Source organism: Annulohypoxylon truncatum (genome assembly GCF_022578515.1).
Source record: "Annulohypoxylon truncatum strain CBS 140777 unplaced genomic scaffold F4807scaffold_16, whole genome shotgun sequence".
NCBI classification, from domain to species: domain Eukaryota; kingdom Fungi; phylum Ascomycota; class Sordariomycetes; order Xylariales; family Hypoxylaceae; genus Annulohypoxylon; species Annulohypoxylon truncatum.
Window position 1 is genome coordinate 486104 of NW_025953802.1, and position 19107 is coordinate 505210.

Sequence of the window (19107 nt, forward strand, 5' to 3'; positions counted from 1 at the left end):
AATCCTTTCGGTCGTTTCTGGTTTTTATTCGAGTTCGAGGAGTAATGAGACGACTAGGGGTAGGAGATACCCATTCGCAAACAAACGGGGGACGGAAAGAGCTTGGAAGATACCTAGGTACTTTATCCGACGAGAGTGCCAACGCATTTGCCTTCTTTTCTATTATTGCTTCGACGATGAGTCTTGAATTACTAGATATTGGTGACATGTTCGTAGGTTACTAGTAGATGTTATTTCCTCTCTGGATATGAACAAGCTACCCGAAGCTTAGTCTGTACTTGATCCGAGAGTCGGACTCCAGTATTATATGTATTATTTTTGTGAGACTCTTGTATTATCTAGCTGTTCATCCTTGATTATTTAAAACTTCTGCTCAACGATCCGTCCAAATACGGGAACAGACTAATCTGTGTCACGGCTCGCTTTGCTATCTTGCTTGAGATAATTGTGGATTGTTACCTTCAAGTAGACACTATAATCTCATCCTCTGGTATTATTTGACGTATGGTTGTTGGAGAATGAGAAGGCAAACTACCAAACGCCGACATGTGTTCTCGTCGTAAACACTCTAACATCCAGTAAATCAGATGTAGTTTCGATAATCAAGTGTATATGTCGTCCATCCACGCATGATATTAGATACCAATAGAAGAGCCATTGTAGATTTAACAATACCAAGTCTTCATCAATGAATCCTTGAGACATATTGACTAGTAATTTCATTCGATATGCCTACATTCTCTATCTCTTTATCCGAACAACGTGTGCTTGCCGTAGCAAACACATATGTAGGTAGCCAATAGGACTACTTACTTGACAAGTATCCAATGCTATCTCTTTGGTTGGCATAAGACTACAGCTCCACCACGATCAGTAACTGTACTTCCAGCAACCCCTGAATTCCACAAAATCTTACTTCTAGTTGGTTAGACGCCTCCGAAGATCACTGTGAGAGCCTCAACGCTCACAGGCTTTAAGGGCCTGCGCTATCGCCGATGTACAGTTACCGGTTTTGTGGAGACTGTAGTCTTATGCCAACCAAAGAGATAGGGTAATAAGGTTCGGTAGGACAAGTCCGGCGTTGCATTCCCTGATTCGGAATGTCTTTTTTCCCTCCCCTTTTCACGGGGAACGTGATAATATGTGTGGCCTCGCATAATATTAAATGTAGGTACGATGTATCATACTGGAGAACTTCCAAGCAATGTATCGTCAGAATACATACCTGGCCAATAAGCAGCGTAGGTATATAGTTTCAGCACGCTGTACAAGACTCTTCTATCGCATAGCTCGCCATTGTGGTAACTGCTTGTTGTGCAGAGCCCATTACATATGTACCTATGAGCAGCAATAATTCCTGTAGCTAACCGATGGCGCAGAAGAGTGTCTGTCAGAGCCTAAAACTGGCTTGATAGGCGATGACGCGTTCAGGACTCGGTTCCCTTGTGTATAGTAAATTTCCGTCCGAACAGCCTCGATGGTCTAGCCAAAGCCTCCAGACTTGAATCTAGACAAGCAGGGGAGCAATAAAAGACGGCCTTAGGTAATGTAGCCTCTACGGCTGTTGACCCCCTTACCCATTTCCCACTTCTGCACCTGCTTCATCCATAGGTCTGACGCGCGCTTAATTTGAAGAAAAGCTTCACCATCTGTAATCTGTTAGATTAATCAAGCCACGATCGACCAATGGCTATGCGCTAGAAGTCGTACGGAAACGAGAGCCACAGCCAGCCAGCCAGCCATTGATGCATTCTACCTATTCGGGACACCGAGCGCGGAGTTGCGAGGCATTGAGCGGAATCATGAGGCAGGTGGCTTTTTAATCTCACATGTCGCTTTCTCATTTGTTAGCTCGAGTCTGCGTCAGAGCTATAGAAGGCTGGACAACCAGGTACATATACGGGTATGGTACAACGTCTCACCACATACGTCCTAGCTAGTATAATTCCTTGTTATTCGCTCCATTTCTGTCCAGGCAGGCTGAGAGTTATAACCGCGAGCCTACTATTGTCCCACGCCGCCCCCGCGTCTGTGTATGTAATAGCTTAGCTCGGCCTACCTGGTGATGACCTCATCGTCTTTAGCGTTGGTAACAGCTCTACGGCAAGGTCATGCGAAGCTATAGGCATTATCGTCTTTTACTGGCTGATGGAGATATTAGCTGCCTTATGGGGATCTACGAATCTTGCCCTAAAACCGCCACTGCTTACATAGTACTTTTAACCCACGTTAAACTTGAATAGGGGTAATTTACTTGATGCTTTCGATACGGCTACTCACACGCCAAGGTCTATTGCGTACACTACTCTCGGAGAGGAAAGATCAAAGTATGGCCGAAGCAAAGCAGGATAGGGGTGTAGGTGTATGAGAATGTGCGGCAGATCGTCCGATGGGGCCACCAACTTACATACCGACCTAAGTACGCAGTTAGTTCGATGTACCAAAGCAAGTATTGAAGTAAATACATGGTTCGAATCGTACATAATCTCGCAATGCACGGCATAGATACATACATACCTACATACACCCAAACCAACATCCAATCCCCCAGGCTCCCCACCCCTTTTCTCACCCGCAGTCCATCCGCACGTGTAATAGCCTACTCCGCGCGCGTCAGCCCTACCGATCCTGGCAGTGAACAACGTGCCAAGTCTAGCTCAAAGCCATAAGCACCCTTAATACGCTACCTACCTACCTATCCATGTGGCCATGCAGGCCTAAAACATGGAATCTCGATACACAAGTAGGTCATCAACCATTCATGTAGGATCTGGCCGCCTCAGAAGGTTATATGGATGGCGCGGGATCTGCATATGTACCTACACATACACACTATACAGGTAGCGTGAAAACGTGCCGACCTAGACTTTTAAGCTCGAGGATTTGGGGGCCGTTTACTTTCCCTTCTGGGTATTCCGTTACTTATATCTACGTAGGTACTTGCAGAGGGATGGATCCGTTACTTTACATAGGTAGGTACTTACATCCATTACATCTACTACCAACCTACATGCCATATCCACTCACACGTGTCTCTTTGCAGTTACATACATACATACATGCATGCCTACTAAGGTACGATACGGTAAATAGGATATCGTTATTACCGCATAGCCCGCAACCATGGTCTTTGGCCTCACCCAAATCCCCATCCCCATCCCCATCCCCCATCCATGGCCCAAGCCCACGGTCCGCGCCGCGTTTCCCGGAACCACGGTTACGTGCTGCTTACATTCCCTCTTTCAGTACCCTCTTTCTCCCACCCTAACACTCTTTCCTGCCCCTCCACGCCATTCCTAACCCCCTCCTTCCCTCCCGTCCGATTATGTAAGGTAAAAAGGGGCTAATAAGGTCAGGTCCCGGTTCGGCCCAAGGCTAAAATTTCTTACCTAGCTTCACCAAGAACCTACCTACCTAAGGTACCTAATGCGGCTCCGGAAACGGCACAGCAGCAATACCCAATACTTACCTTACCTACCCAATACCCGGCAAAGCCACGCCGCGGGGGAACACGAAAAAGGCCGGCGCCATTTTCACTGCCGTTGTCCGTGTCCGTAGTGGGCGAGAGATCGACGAGGGACGCGGCATCTCGTGACCAATGCTAAGTAGGAAAGCAAGTTTGCAGTCTGCCTCGCTCTAGGTACTCACCACTTACCTACCTACTTATAGTAAGTAGGTACCCTATCCAGGTATGTTGAGCTCAGCTCACATCCGCCTTAGCTGAACTCTCCCTCCCCTCCCCCCTCCAATACGCCAGAGATTACTACTTTACGTCTAGTCTTGGCTCCCGTTCCCGATCCCCAGCTCCCCACGACGTCATCGCTGACCTGTAGGATTCAGCTATCTATCTAGAATCCTAGAGATTTTCCGTATCCATTATCAACCATTGGTGGTTGCTCCCAGTTCCTCTCCAAAGTCAATATCAACATTAAGCTCGATTACGTAGGTAGGCAGTATCACAATCATCAATCATCATCGTCAAAGTGCCGTTGTACTCAAGCCCCTTTTCAAACGCACACGCAAATCTACACTTCACAGGACAAGTGGTACAGTAAAAAAGATTTCAGAAGTCAAATGCAAGTCTCATTCAGGATCTGGTAACATGTGCCCATTCCCATCCGCCTCTGGTATCTCTAACAACCTTAGATATATAGTGTACAAGTCCGTAACAAAAAAACGCCGCCCCATGATCATCTCAAAAAAAAAAGTTTCCGTCTCAAAACTTTTTTTTTCTCCGGATAGAATGCGATGAAGCTAGTTAATCACAAATTCCATTACTCATTCGTCATGTCCGTCTCTCTAAATCAACCGGCACCGGCAGCAGCGAGCTGTCGATTCGCATAAAATTTTGAGGTTTGAGATCGAGGGTAAAATCAGATAATAATAATAAAAAAAAATAACCATGATGAGAACGCCTGAGCGCCATGCCGATGCTGCGAAGTAAAAACGAGTTGCATGGCGCAAGACATAAACGAGCGAATCCGCCGCAGTTTGAAGTTCAAGCCAGCAAATGCCAAGTAAAAACACACACTAGGAGGTATCCTAATAGCTCTTCGTGATCCAGTTGCAGATGCCCTCCGATGCTCTATAAAGATGTTGTACAATTGCGAGTCGCGGTATAAACAAGCCTTTAACTCAAAGAATAATCATAAAGGTAGTTAACCGGATAGCGCCAGTGAGATAGATATACACTAGAGAGCGACTAGCCGTCAACCCTAATCCTCTTGGGCTCGCCACCTTCCGGTCCGTCCGAATGACCGGCGGTTATATCCGGGCTCTTTCGCTTCGTCGTGCTCGGCCCGTTATCATCCCTTAAAAAGGAAGGACCCGAGCCGACCACCGGCGTGGCGAAATTTAGAGGACTTGGGAGGGTGTTGCTGTCGCTGCCTCGAAAATTCCACTCGGGGTAAAAACTACTAGGGCTCGGTAAGAATTCATTGTTGAGGAACCTAGATGGGAGGGCTGAGACAGGGGTGTCGATATTCATGCTGTTGTTGTTCTGAGCCTGCGGATGGGGTCTAGCGAACGGGTTGGGAGGCCCGGTCGCCCCCGCAGATAGCATAGCCGACGCCGAGGGTGAAGGAGGCGGAAGGACCACACCAGCCCCAGGACCTTCTACACCGTTCCGGCGAGCGGATTGTGCAGTGGTTTCCGTGGTGGTGCGGGGAGAGGTAGCCGTGTCGCCGCCGGCAGTACTACCGGCCTCAGACTGCTCCTCGGGGATTTGGACCTTTAGGCGGGGTCGCGAACCACCGCCGACCTTCAAGCTGTTGGAGCGAGAAGGAGGAGTGAAGGTGGTTTCGGGGATTGTAGGTATAGAATTGCGCGAATTAGGTAGGTTAGAGGTGTTAGAACGTTGCGGCAGAGGTGGAGAGGAGTCGGATTTGGCACGCGATACAGCGCCAACATCCACAGATTGGGACCGATTCACATCATCCTTGCCACGGGGTTCCGCGTTGAAAGAATCCAAGTGCATAGACAGGATTGACTGGTTCTCGTCGATCGGAGTAAAAATGCTGTGTCCCTTACGCTGCGGCAATTTTTTAATCGCCGACGTCGTATCTAGCAAACGTTGGCCAGTCCTCTCTTGGAGTGGTTCATGCTTGGGCTCCATAGGTGCAGGAAGTTGTTGGGGTTCTGGCATCGACTGCGGCTGATGCTGCGGCTGATGCTGCTGCTGCTGCGGTGGCTCCAGATGCTGGGGAGGCGGCTGCGGAGGAGACATGTGAGGAGTTTGCTGAGGCATCTGGTGGGTTGGCTGCGGCGGAGAAGGACGCGGTTGCTGATTCTGCGGAGGGCCTTGCTGGGGGTAACTAGGAGGCACGGATGACCGACGCTGATCCTCCATATACGACTGGACCGGAGCGTGCTGTTGGGTAGCAGCGTATTGATATTGAGCCGGAGCTGCCGGCGGAAGACCGTGTTGATAGGTAGGTTGGCTTTGCGGGTTGTAGATGGCAGGCTGAGGCATGTACGCGTAGCCGTTCGTGACTTGCTGAGGGGCGCCAGGTTGAGGGACACGTAGGTCGCGGCGGAAGTCATTTCTGGACGATGGTCGGGATGCGATTTGCGGCTGTGGGGTGTGGCCTCGAGGCGCGAATGGCATTCCGTTAATGGGAGGCGACGCGGAAGGAGTGTGGTGCCTTAGATGGGGGAAAGGAGGTTGGCCTTGGAAGTGGGGAGGAATCATCTGAGGCTCGACAGACCCTTCGTGACCGTGAGGTGGTGTGCCCTCGCCATCATCGTCATCATCGTCATCGCCACCGTTATAGTCGTGAGGGCCTTTGTGCTCGTTCGGACCGCCATGCTATTCTATCTGTTAATCATATTGCCACTTCATATTCTGCGGGCTGGGTAAAACCGACATATTGATATCTTGTAATCAGATCTCGCATATCGCTCGAGGAATACTCGTAAAGCTTCTTGTTTTGGCCAAAGATGAACACGGCGACATCGACGGAGCAGAGCACGGACAACTCGTGCGCCTTCTTGAATAAACCGCCTTTTCGCTTCAGGAACGTGCTATATGGTAGATATATTAGCCGCTGACGCGGGAAAACGTAATCAGATTGAGGGTTCTCAATCGCTAGAAAGAAGCTTACACAGAACGGTTTCTGTCATCCTTAATGGCTTTGATTTCAATCTTTCTCCGTCCCATCTTGATCTAATCTGTAGATTTGCGATAAATGGATAGAGAAAAAGAAATAGTATAGAAAAAAAGAGAGAAAAAAAGGTCGTGGGTTAAATGATAAGGCTCCGCCTCTCAATTGCCGCCGTAGGATTCTTAACTGGGCGATTATAGATCCCTTAATTCGGTTGATAGCGACACCGCGACGGGTAGTGACATGAAAAGGCGTAAAAAGCGATTCTTGTCGTCTCCGGAAGCTTCAACGATGAGGAAGATTAAAAGAAAGTTATATCTGACAGGCGGGAAGATAGTTCGGGCTAGTAACGGTAGCGGAACTAGGAGCAGTATATACTAGGCTTGCGATTCGGTCGATGACTTAATCTGACGTGAAGGGGGCTGAAGGGTTAAGGGCTAAGGGCTAAGAGCTGAAGAGTGCGAGTGATGGTTGGTTAATGATGAGTAGTAGTCGGGTGGCAGTTGAGTAGGAGTAGTAATAGTGATAGTGAGTGGAAGAAGTGGATGATAGAAGATAATGAGGACGAAGATGAGGACGAAGATGAGGATGAGATGAGTATGGTTAAGGGAGAGGAATAGCCCAGTTTAAAAATTTGAAACGGCTGGCTCGCCGATGATATTTGAAAGGGTTTATCCACAACGGAAGAGGAGTAGGGAAATAGTGCTGGACAGAAAAGGTGGAGGTGTCGCGGTAGAAGTATCAACAGAAATCTCTCTCTTCCTATGTGCCTGTGTGTAGTGCAATGCACTTCGATGTGCGATAGAAAGCTAGGCTATGATGGGATTTGTCGTCTTTTCTTCAGTTTCCGAAGATATACATTGATACAATACATCAATCGCTGCACTACTTGGGACTTGGGACTTGCAGGACGATGGGGCTGAATCTGGCGTGGATTTCTAATAATAGACGGAATCGTGTTCACTCGAGTTTTTTTTCTGTGTGCGGGAGAAACTGAGAAAGTGGGAAAGGTTCAAGGAATTTGGGGGGGGAAGAAAAGAGTAGGAGGGGGATGGTGTCACACTCTTCAGGACAAGCACTTGCCTAACATTGTTAACAAGCTATGCACGCTAGACACTTTGCTAGTCCAGTACATCCAGATCCGTACCTTTTTTACCTCTCGACCTAACCTCTTTCGCTAAGAGCGGAACCCTTCTTAGGTAGGTCAACCGTTTGCCGGCCCACTCTTCAATCGCTGCAGCACGTTTTTTTACTTCCTGTGCCACACTTTTACCCACACTACATCAGGAAGTCACGTATGCGTGTACCTATAGGGCCTCGACCAGGTGGTAAACTAGTATGGTAAATACTAGCTAATTCGTGGAATAGATGTACCCAAATCTTATGTAAGTCTGATGGTTGGATGGTCAGAGCTTCGACTCAAGGGTTGCCCAAGGGTTAATTAGGTCAAATCAGGGTCAACCAATGTACGGTGATGTACCTTCCTAGCAGCCCAGCCCTAGCTGTGTAGCGCGACCGAGTCCCGCAGGGCCCTGGCCGCTTCTCCTGTAGCCCGTTCAAGCCTGTTGCTTCTGTTGTTCGCACCTGCTCTATGGTGCTTCTAATGGATAAAAAGGCGGAGGCTGCAAGGACATGCAAAACCAACGGCCCACGGTCACAGGGCACTATCGGACCCGTGGGGCTTAGACGAGCACAAAGTTCTCCATTAGTATCCAGGGCTCCTTACAAGTCGAGCAAGCCGGGTCTTTCAAAGACACGCTACAACTTCGTTACCAGGTACATTTGACAAAGTACCATAGTACGGTTCACTGTCCGAACAGCCCTAGGAACCGGGAACAAGGGAACACGGACTGACAGAGAAATCGAGATCTGAATAAAATTCGATCATCATTGACCATTGTTCGTACCAAGGTGACAATCAATTGGGTTCGAATTTCAAAGAAAACCACATGCGCACAGTGTTTGTTTTCCTTTCTGTCGTCATCGAATCACATTACGATAATTGCGATAGTGACAAAAGTCTCCGTCCAGATTGCCCCCAGCCATCCTGCCCATCCAGGCTGCCAGGCCATCTCGCTAAACCGCTAAACCAATAACCTTAACTGCGATTTGCCGGTTACGGACTCTAAGCTCCTTATCCGCAGAAAAGTTTCAAGACTTGAAACGGCCCCCAAATTGACTTCACAACCTATCGCATTTGCTAGAGCCTCACAAGTACACTGTCGGCTTGGAAGATGTACAGTATGGATTTCAGTAATAGAGACAGTAGCACGTTCGCTATGTCAACAAAGGCCCCTTTGTCGAGTAAGGTTCTCGAACGCCCTTACAGAAGAATATCGAAGTCGCACGGCAGCGGCGTCGAAATGCCCCAAACCCCATGTGCTCCCATTCTCTTTTCTTTTCTTTTCTTGATGGTTGAAAAGTACTCGAACTACCGCAAAGCTCAATTAATTTTGCCGCTCGCCAAACTCGCTAACGGCTCACTAAAACGTGTAAACTCGTACGTTTCCAAGTTCCTTGCGCCGTGCAGCTCGCAGCTTCTCGGCTGCTCTCCCCATATAGCGCTTTTCCCACTCTGACTTCATATGGATAATATCCGTAGGGAGCGAAGGACCCTTGCGGAGATCTGCGAACGCCGGATCCGGGGAAATAAGCCCAGAACGGTCTACTTACTTCCCTCCTCAGATTTGATGGCTATTGGTGGTTACTGTTTTGGTTCCTGGATTTATGTCTCGCATTGTAGATTTTTGATTTGTTGTCCGCGTCTGTCCGCGTCTCCAAGTTTAGAACGAACCATGTATCGTAATGGTTGTATATTAGATGTAGTATAGCGACAGTATAGCACTTTTTCTCGGGCTTACTCTGTGGCTAGTACAGGTCTGTATACTATGTATAATCGACAGTGCCCTCCGTCAGAACGTCAGAATAGAGATGAAGCCGCAAACGCAAGGCGTTATGAAGGATAATGGCAAATTCCCCATCGCCGTTGTTACCCAAGGTCTATGTTTCTAACTTCATCAACCATTCAGAGGCATAAATAATGGATCTAAGCGCGACGGCAATTGTGTGTCGAAGCTACCAATTCGGTGCCGACTTCTTCTGCACCAACGTGCGTCAGGTCCTAGGGCTGTTACAACATCTCAGTGACACGAGGTCGACAAGAACGACTAATCGGGACGGTCAAGTAGACGATCATAGGAGAGAAATTCGGATAAAAACAGTTGGAGAGACGGTAGGATTCATGTTGCTTGGCGGCGCAGCCTTCTGTGAAATCGGAGCCGACATCGAATGGCATCTAAGATGTCGATTAAGCGCCCGGACTAGCAAGAGTACATAGCAGATGTCTTTTCTCAATTGCAAAGGTCCCCCTTCTATCTGCGAGAAACATGTAAGAAACACGTAATTGGACTATCCATCTATCTGAATGCTGCAAGCAATATAACGAGGCTGGGCGAGGAAAAGGTACTACATAGTACGATACGTACAATATCTGGACGTGGCCCCCCGGACCCGGGTTGGCGTGTGTAACTCGACCCCCATGCACAACAGCCGAGCCGAAACGCTAAAAATAGCTATTTATAGCAGAGCTCCACCAAGTTCCCGCCAATACCTCACCTTGCTGCCCCTTCTGGCCAATTAGCCCACGAACTACTCCTCCAATGCGGGCTAATGTAAACTAATATGGGCTAATTTGTCCCGGATCCATCATAATTTGCCCGAATTACTGGCCGAGCTATATTGGCTTGAGTGAGTCGGCGAGTTTGAGTGACATAGTGGCATAATTAACCCCCTTTCCTTACCCCCTTGAGGGATCTTCCTTGCTTCAAGGCCTGGGCGTCGACTGCTCCCGGCTATAATCACATGGGAATTGGGGAATTGGGGAACCGGCATCTTGTTGTTTGTGCAAGTCTTTCATGTTTGTGGGATGTTTATTGTTTAGTGTGGATTCCGTGGATTGTTAGCACCGGAGAGGACGAAGACGATGTTACTGTCCCTATACCATTAGCTGACTAGGTCTGACATATCGAAGGAAAATAAGAGAAAATGTTTCGAAACTCGACAGAGAACCTGACCTGCTCGGCCGAGTAGGAATCGTTACCGTCACTTTCTTTGTTACTGAACCTTGGAACGCTTGCTTATTAGGATTATTACATACATACCGCCTTGTACCTGCAGTCTGCAGATTGCATGATCACGATCCCGCTCGAACAAAGACACGCGCTCTCACGTTGTGCAACATCCAACACATGAGCTTCCAGAAGGGCTTTAGAAGCTCCTGAGATGATGACATTCCAGCTTTCCCTTTGCGGGAGATTATCAATGTCTGACAGAGCAAAGGAATAGTAAGAAAGAAAGATGAAAGGGCGAGAACCACTCGCTTGACAAGGTCGATACGTAATACGGCTTGCCCTGAAGGAATATACCGCGCCATGTAAGTCTCCTGCATTGGGCTAATTAATCCCATCCTCTCTACTATTTCGTCCATACAGAATTCTGTTCATGATCTTAGGGCCGATTAAGCGTCCCCCTTCCTCATCTCGATGAGATAATGCTCTTATCAAAGGGGGTAATACCGCATTTTGCACTTTTCAGCTTCGTCTGCAGGAAGGTAATTAACGCACATAATTGACATGCAATTAGCATCAAATAGTTGCTTGGTAGGGCAAGCAGGGCGAGTAGGGGAACCGGGCAGCTGCCGGGATAGAATCCATGGCTCGTTCTAGCTCTGCTGCATTGTAACTAGGTTGAGGATCTTCTAGCGGAGAATTACAAGGCAGATTCCATGTCGACCCCTTGCCCTATACTCAGATATTCAGGGGGGGCCATCGTCCCGCCCTTACGGTGGAAGCATCGTGAACCATGCTCTTGGCCTCCGGCATCGAACGCCGAGCCACAGCGGGGAGCCACCACGGGGGGCGGGATTCTTTGAATGCCAAGCTACATAGCTCCAAGTTTGCAGCTTATCCACACTCTCTCCCTCCACCGAAACAAGACCAAAAAAAAAAAAGAAAAAGGAAAAGACAAACGGGGCCCCTGGCGGTTCGGGTCGAACCCACAAATGCCAGGGACGGCGGCACCGAAAATCTCACAATTTCCATTATCAAACTGGCTATGTGTAAGATCGCATTGCCAAGATATACGAAACCTCAACGTCGCAATTGTCGATTAAAAAAATGCTTCGAACGCCTGGCAGGCCTTGTGGGCAATGAAAGATCGGGTCCGGAGCTCCGGAACCGATTACGCACAGCCTAGCTATCTCTGCCTTTTTTTTTTCTTTTTCTTTTTCCACTGCCTGCCCGCCCCCAAACTTAGACATTTTTTGTATGCACGTAAATGTTACATATTCCCCGCCAAGATGGTTTCCATTAGCGACACTCTTACGGATAGCGCTGCTACGTTGCTCTGCTGGGTGTTTTTGTTCGTGTCACAATCTGCCCTACGGGTCCGCGGCAGGCAGGAGTGAAGGTAACCTTGGGACTTGGGAAAATAGCTCTGTAGATAGACGGTGAGACAGAAGATAATGGAGTATAGGGCTGGAGAGGTGCACAGCATTAGCATAGGGTATAGGGTACCTAACACAAATCCCCCTCGACGGTAATCCCACGGCACATCCCGTCGTCATCCCAAGTAGACGACACCCGCATCAGTCTCTTTTCGCTATAGTGTGTACATGTGTATGACATGCAGTCATTAACCTAGTTCCGCCCTTCATCCCCTCTTATTTCCTCACTCGGTTCGCCGCCTTTTCACCTCTCCAGCTTCTTACTCGCAGATGACGTCGCAATATTGAGTCCACGCGTGCAAGGTTACCGTCGCATTTGATTACCACCACCATCTCTCACCGCGACCTGTGGTCTCCCTTACAAATTTTCCGCTGCTACACTTTTTACCCCAATTTGTATGTATGAGATCTGTCGATGCCGTTCGAAAGAGGGCAAAAGATGAAGATCATCGAGAAAAAAGAAAGGAAAGGAAAAGCCTCTTGCTTCCCCTCCACCCCCAAAAAGCAGTGACACATGCATTCCACCTACGTAAGGAGAATGAACAAAATGCAATAAAAACTCAAATACTTCGCATAGCACGAAATGCGCGACAGTTTCTATTACGTCCAAGGCTAGTGGGATAGCGGTTCCAATGGTCCACGCACCACAACCGGCACACCCCTTTCTGTTAGGCTGCTACTAAGTTTAGCACATGCAGGCTCTCGCGCACATGGCTGCCATGCTATAGAACAAATAGAACATTTCTAGAATACGTATAGGGTCGCCTAGCATTCATTAGTTTGTCTTGCTTAACCGCTCACCTACTTCCCAGGAATTTGGGTGGAGCAGACCACTTGCATTGCAGAAAACATGTGCCGTCCAACCACATGGTAGTGGATGGTCGCACTAGACATATCATCATTGAAAGCAAAATGTATATTCCTCATGAACGACGTAGTAGGTACATGGGGACATTCCCTAACCTGAACGCCATGCTAATGCTTCCATTTTTGGCTACTTCCTTGACGGTTCTGCATGCCGCTGTAGGGGGTAAATATGCCGAAGGAAAACGTATTTTGTTAAAGAAAAGGAGCGTGCTTGAGCTGCTTTGCGGAAATGGCGCAGTGTGCGAGGCAATGACAAGAGCAGCTCACATCTACCTTAGCCATCTGCGCCAAATGTCCGAAGCTCATCCATGACTCTTCCGGGGAGAGACAGGGGATTATCCGTCGCTGCGACCTCCCTTGCCTTGCCTACTCGTTGGCGGACGGTGTTCCGGCAGATGGCGCGGCAGACGTTGCGCCAAAAGAACCAAAGCCTCCGTGATCAGCGCCACCGTTGGCAGTGGTAATCGTGCCGTTCAGAAGAGGGCATTTGCTAAATTGAAAAGAGTTAGCGCACAGCACTGATTGCTAGATAATGTGCAGATAAACTCGAGATAAGCTAATGAGTATGCTGGGATGGTTTAGAGTAGAGCAACCGGGGCAAGCAATAGTACAGGCCCAGTACGACTCAAGTCATAGTATTATCCTCAGTGTAGGGTTAACAAACTTGAAGGAAACAATGGTGCCAATACCTCTTGTTTGTCTTGATGTGTCCCACCTGACCGCAGTTCGCGCACTTGCGCGTCGTGCCCGCGGTCTTATCGGCGGCAGGAGGAGATGCGCCACCGTTGGCGTCGGGACCAGCGCCGGCTTTCTTTCTCTTGCCCTTGCCTTGCTTCTCGCGGATCTGGCGACGATCCTGGTTCTTGAGTAGCCGTGAAAGCTCCTTATCAACGCTGTAAAACTGTTAGCAAATATTGCGAGATGTTTTGCCTTTTTGACTGACAGTCTCTGCTTCTCACGATTGTCGTCAGCATCAGCCGTCGGCTGCAAACTGTAGACACTAGGGTAAAGGCAAGTTAGTACGACTGGAGCGCTGTACTTTGCGACTCATGGGATAAACTCACTCTCTGTTCTTATCTTCGATCTCTCGACGCTGCTTGAGGTAATTCCTAATCACCACCGGGTCGTCGAGGATTACGACCTCCGTACTAACTTCACCCGCCTCGTTCACTTTCTTACGGGTAATCTTAAGCTTCTTCTTGCCTGAACGACTGGCCGCGCTTAGACGACTGAACTGACTACGACCGTCGTCCATGGGCGCGGGAGTTGCGTCGGGTTGTCTTGATTCAAAGCGATCATCTTCGTTAGTCGTGTCAAGCACATCCGTGTCCTCGTGAGTAGTCGGATCGCTAAGCGTACTCTTTTGTCGCTTCCAGATATCCTCGATGCCTTTGTTGTACATGTCCTGCTGCTTCTTAACGTTGTACGAATGACCGCCGTTCGCCTTACGTTCGCGTTCAATCGCATCCGTAGAAGTAGCCATGGGACCCTGGACGGCATTGATATAACCGCCCTTCATAGATGTTTTGATGAAACTGAATCCTAATCCCTGACCAGTAGGATCGCCTTCGCCATGAAGGGCTACCATGGCCTTACCAGCACTCGCATCTATAAAGTTTTTGGTAAGTTCCCACGGAGCCATCCTCGCAACTAGTGGCTCTTCCGCGCCTTCATCGTCATCAAGTTTATCCTTGGGATCGTAGCCAGCGTTCACTAATAACTGCTGTCCTATCTGCATGGCCTCGATGAGGCAAGCGTCTTCTGGCTTGATCATGGATCGGATGGCGGACTCATCCATTAATGTCTGACCCTCTGGTAGGACCCACGTCTTCCTATCTCTGTCGTATGAAAGGAATTCCTTCATCTTCTGTCGATTCTGGGGGTCCTGTTTCTCGAAGACGTGTGGCGTGATCTCTGCAAGACCAACGTCCTGGGTTTCCTTCTTCTTCATCATGCGATAGGCAATCATCTTGAGACGGTTCTTCGACGTGTTCGTAACCTTTCTAGCATGAGGGCCAGGAACTTCCAACGAGGGGAAAGTCTGGCCGACAGTATACACATGGTCGATCTTACGAAGGAAGAACTTTGGGCCCTCCAAAGCACTCGTGGTGATCCCGAGGAGGAAGTCGGTCGGCCTTGGCTCGTGCTTGAAGATAGGAGCGCGGTACATCTCGTTGTGCAACGTTGGAACTGTCTCGCCAGGGTCTACGGTTCCAAAGATGGAGAAAGGAGATCTATCCTCGGGCAGCAGCGCATGACCTTCGCCAAGATCGAGCTTTGGGATCTTATCCTCGTCGTTACGATCTTTGCGGCGGTAGTAATTAATGACGCGACTACCCATGCCAAAGTTCGACATCATAATCGGGAATTCTTCGCAGTACTCGAAGAGAACAGCCGTGGAGTTATCATTCAAACTGAGGTCTCGAGTTGTCTTGAAGATTTCCTGGTTACTTCGACCCTTGGTTTCCTTGCGCCTAATTCGAGCAGGCTTACGAACTCCGATAGCATGCTTGACAATCTTCTCCAGGTCATATCTCTTTCGGTGGTGCTCCCAAGGTTTACCATGAACCTTCGTTCGGTAGAAGGGGAACGTCAGTTTGAGGGCGGGCAAACTGTGCTCAACAGCGAGATTCGAAAGAGTAGCTCGGACCTTGCTCTTATGGTTTACCTTAAGAGCATCATACTCGCTGTCGTTAGAGATGTTGAAGTGATGCAAGACATCCCTCCTCTGCTGGTCATTTGTCATCCGTATGGTCTTCTCCTCAACTCTCAGGCGCTTAGATGGTCGCTGGGAGTCATCATTCCGAGTGAGTAAGAGGTAAGGGTCACTGTCGTCGAGTCTGACACGTTTGCCGAATAACCGTGCCGCTTTCTGATAATCACCAGAGCAGAAGGTGTCGTACATCGGGACCTCTGGGAGGCTGGGCTTGAACTTCTGGGTTGTTCCCATGTGCCCCAGCTCTTCAAATTCCTTGTCCCAATCGTCCATGTCTTCGTCGCGAACTTTAGTGGGAGAGTCGTGGGCGATTAAAGTGCCGGACATTGCGGAGGGGTCCCATTCTTCACAAATCGTAGTAAATTCGTCCGTTGTTAAACCTCCAACGAGGGACTCGCCTGATTCTGACTTATCCGAATCACCTTCTGTAGTGTCCAAACCCCAGTCGTCATCATCCTCGGTAACTCTCTGAGTAGCTGAAGTGGTGACGGGAATCCTAAACAGTTTGGCAGAGTCGGCCTCGAGCTCTAGCTCGAGTTTGGTGGGCACAAATTCGGGTGGGTCTCGATCCTTGTGGGGGGGCTGCTTGTACATGTACTGTGCCGGCCACTCCGGGAATAGTTTGTTGAAGTGAAGTTTCTTGTTCTTCTTGAAATGAGGAAACTTCTGTGCCAAGAGCTCTTCCTTGCTCTCCGGAGCCTTCTGGCCCGACGAATCTTCCTTACTCACCTGATTTATCCACTTGTCGATAGATGGGGTGTATGTCGGAAAGTTAAGCTGCTGTTTCTCCTCGAAAGACATTTTATTCCACACGTCATCCGAGACATCACCATCTTTTACTACTGGAGTATCCACCTTGGGTATAGTCGAGGTAGGCGGCGCAGCCGAAGCGGTAGGCATAGTCAGCGTACTGGAGAACATAAGTCCAGTAGGCATGGTTAAGCCACCGGATAGTCGGCTTGCCGTAGTTTCGGCAGCAAGGGGCGAAGACGGGAGGACGTCGTGTTCGTCAGAACCAAATAGATCCTCCAAGTTCTCCATATTGTCGGTATTATGGCTGGTGCCCTCATCCTCCGTAAGGCCGGGAACCTGCGATATACCTGCGCCCCTGCCGGAATCAGAACCAACATCTGAGAGGTCGCTATCACTAATATCCTCAAAGTCGATGGCATCTTCCGCCTTGCCGGTTTGATCAATCTCTTTATCGCCGAAGCCCGCAAATTCTTGAGGCATCCCCATTCCACCAGCTCCCGGTTCACCATGGCCGCCGGTCAATCCCATAATCAGCTTCTCATCTTCCTCCTCTTGAAAGGCCCAATTAATGCCTTGAAGAGACTGTCCATTCTCCTGATCAAAGTCGACATCCTCTTCCTTAATGGTGACGCCGGGGTTGTCAGGGTTGTCAGGGTTGTTAGGGTTGTCAGGGTCTGCAGAGCTCCGGCCGAAACCTAGCTCGTCGAAAAGGAAGGTATCCATAGTGGAGGATGCGAGTCGAGGAAGGTCGGAGTACTTGAAGCACTGGTCAGTATTGTTGCGGACGTTCGCAAACGTGAAGCTGCCAGGTTGGCTACTTCATGTCAATCGAAGCATATGAGGATCACGACTTGGATCTCATCGGAAATAATATATTCAAGGTGCGCTGTATACAGCGAAAACCACGCGCTTGAGGGTCTCAACGGGAAAAGTTGTTCTGACGGAGTGGGAAGTGATGCATTCAGGTTGAAGATTGAGAGAGTTTAAGATTTGGTGGCGCGAAGTTGAGAAGGCAGAAGTCGCGTTAAAGTGGTAACCAGGTGATTACGCCTTAGCGCCGCCCAGCGGGGTACATAAGAAAGTACTGCCAAGGCTGCTTACCTATTTTACGCCTCGGCGTGTGTTTAATATGGCTTGCTGCGAGTAAATGAATTGGATCAAAATCGCAGATCGATTGGTAAAATAGAATAAAATAACAGGAAAAGAGTGGCGCAAACGATATCGTTTTGTAAAGAATGTAGTATGGATGAAAACAATCAAAAGCACTGATACATACTGTGCTTTTAATTGTACCAGTGCAAGTTGTTTGTGAGGGGTGCGAAAAAAAAATTTGAAGGGTGAAGAAATAAACTTAAGCACTGGCACATTCAACGTTCCTTGGTGCCTTTGATTGAGGCTGATCGGTTGCGAAATGTGGGTCTGTGGCTGTGGCTGTGTGGCATAAGGTACGTACCTAGGTTCCATGTTGGATGTGGCTTGATACTAGTAGATCCGTGGGGGGTTCTTGGGGTTATGATTTCTCTAGGCTCGGCACCTAATTCCTTCGAACAGAGAAATTGTCAAATCAATGCAAATCAAATGCTGTGGAACATGGCAATTCTTCGCTGACTGCGTTGAATATTGTCTTCCTTTTCGTGGACAAGGTAAAGGTGCCATTGTAAACCTTTACACATCCATAATACCTACCTGCTATTCGCAATATTAGTATCCATATTATGGCCAATAATCTCAAGTTTTACTTGTGCTCGTTACAATCTACAATATTATAGATTCTGTCTTTTATCTACAGTTTGCAAACCCGATCATTGCATTGCTTGAGAAGATAGTTCTTCATCTTATTCGGTCGAAAGTTAGAAGGTCCCTTCTTAGATCGCTTAGCAAGACTCAACCCTTCACCTTCTCCTATTTGAATCAACTTCCTAGCTTCTGCTCCGCTTCTCTATACATCGCAAGCAATACTAGAGTCGTACTCACCCCGCAATATCAACCTTGTGTTCATGGAGAGCCCAAGGTCGGACCCATATTGGGGATTGCCCTTCGAATCATGGACTAACAGAATACACCTCTATCCGCACCATCTCTGGGAATCCTGCATTAGACAGTTAGCGCGACGTCGTCGAGCAATATCCCCACAGGATATCTGGCCAAATACGTGCAACAGTTGCAATTTATTGACGATACTTACAACCTCTTAGCAGTGAAGGACTGCATGTTCGCCTGTAGCTTACCGGAGTCATGTGGATGGAAAGTATTGGTACCAAATCACCGCCAACCACGTATGTAACGGAACCATAAAAAGTCTTCACTATATCACTGCTACGTCGGGGATTTTAATCGTAAGTTAAACCGGCAGGCTGGGGAGTTTGAGTAAGTTCCTGCGCTTGAGCTGAATCTCCCCCTTTCCCCCTTTCTAAATATCTTCGTATAATGACACGCTGCTAGAAATATCTATCCAAACGACCTCAGGACATCAACTGAGAAGATCCAATGTACCTAAGCACATTATTGATGCCCTGAGCTACGGTAATCGCAGTTCTTGAGGCAATTGGTAGAGGCATTCTCTAGAGGAATCCACCGACAAAATACCCCTATTAGAGGAAGCGTCGTAAAGTCACGATCCCCATACCCCCAACACGCAAGTTGGGGGTCAGGCGTCTACCATAGCT

General features: G+C 48.6%; 4 protein-coding genes across 4 annotated transcripts; 1 reads left to right on the forward strand and 3 right to left on the reverse strand.

Annotated features, from left to right (window-relative positions):
- Positions 1-4024: 4024 nt before the first annotated feature.
- F4807DRAFT_88472 (uncharacterized protein) lies at positions 4025-7012 on the reverse strand. Its single transcript, XM_048003601.1, has 3 exons — positions 6603-7012; positions 6366-6522; positions 4025-6307 (listed from the first exon to the last, which is right to left on the reverse strand). The coding sequence occupies exons 1-3, from the start codon at positions 6656-6658 to the stop codon at positions 4703-4705; spliced, it is 1818 nt and encodes a 605-aa protein (XP_047854254.1). The 5' UTR covers positions 6659-7012; the 3' UTR covers positions 4025-4702.
- Positions 7013-8612: 1600 nt separating this feature from the next.
- Positions 8613-9538, forward strand: F4807DRAFT_88549 (uncharacterized protein). Its single transcript, XM_048003604.1, has 2 exons — positions 8613-9102; positions 9205-9538. The coding sequence occupies exons 1-2, from the start codon at positions 8837-8839 to the stop codon at positions 9431-9433; spliced, it is 495 nt and encodes a 164-aa protein (XP_047854255.1). The 5' UTR covers positions 8613-8836; the 3' UTR covers positions 9434-9538.
- Positions 9539-11897: 2359 nt separating this feature from the next.
- F4807DRAFT_88545 (uncharacterized protein) lies at positions 11898-12312 on the reverse strand. The gene has a single exon (XM_048003603.1). The coding sequence runs from the start codon at positions 12159-12161 to the stop codon at positions 11940-11942; it is 222 nt and encodes a 73-aa protein (XP_047854256.1). The 5' UTR covers positions 12162-12312; the 3' UTR covers positions 11898-11939.
- A 575-nt stretch (positions 12313-12887) lies between these two features.
- F4807DRAFT_426168 (uncharacterized protein) lies at positions 12888-17458 on the reverse strand. The gene is made up of 4 exons (XM_047998021.1): positions 14037-17458; positions 13916-13972; positions 13662-13865; positions 12888-13462 (listed from the first exon to the last, which is right to left on the reverse strand). The coding sequence occupies exons 1-4, from the start codon at positions 17162-17164 to the stop codon at positions 13339-13341; spliced, it is 3513 nt and encodes a 1170-aa protein (XP_047854257.1). The 5' UTR covers positions 17165-17458; the 3' UTR covers positions 12888-13338.
- Positions 17459-19107: the final 1649 nt, after the last annotated feature.

Coding starts and splice junctions, on each gene's coding strand:
- F4807DRAFT_426168 (XM_047998021.1), bottom strand. CDS start 17,164: ATGGATACCTTCCTTTTCGACGAGCTAGGTTTCGGCCGGAGCTCTGCA. Junction 13,973..14,036: donor ATCGAAGATAAGAACAGAGA/GTGAGTTTATCC, acceptor CCTTTACCCTAG/TGTCTACAGTTTGCAGCCGA. Junction 13,866..13,915: donor AATCGTGAGAAGCAGAGACT/GTCAGTCAAAAA, acceptor ACAGTTTTACAG/CGTTGATAAGGAGCTTTCAC.
- F4807DRAFT_88472 (XM_048003601.1), bottom strand. CDS start 6,658: ATGGGACGGAGAAAGATTGAAATCAAAGCCATTAAGGATGACAGAAAC. Junction 6,523..6,602: donor GATGACAGAAACCGTTCTGT/GTAAGCTTCTTT, acceptor TCTACCATATAG/CACGTTCCTGAAGCGAAAAG. Junction 6,308..6,365: donor TGATTACAAGATATCAATAT/GTCGGTTTTACC, acceptor CAGATAGAATAG/CATGGCGGTCCGAACGAGCA.
- F4807DRAFT_88545 (XM_048003603.1), bottom strand. CDS start 12,161: ATGCTAATGCTGTGCACCTCTCCAGCCCTATACTCCATTATCTTCTGT.
- F4807DRAFT_88549 (XM_048003604.1), top strand. CDS start 8,837: ATGTACAGTATGGATTTCAGTAATAGAGACAGTAGCACGTTCGCTATG. Junction 9,103..9,204: donor TCACTAAAACGTGTAAACTC/GTACGTTTCCAA, acceptor TAATATCCGTAG/GGAGCGAAGGACCCTTGCGG.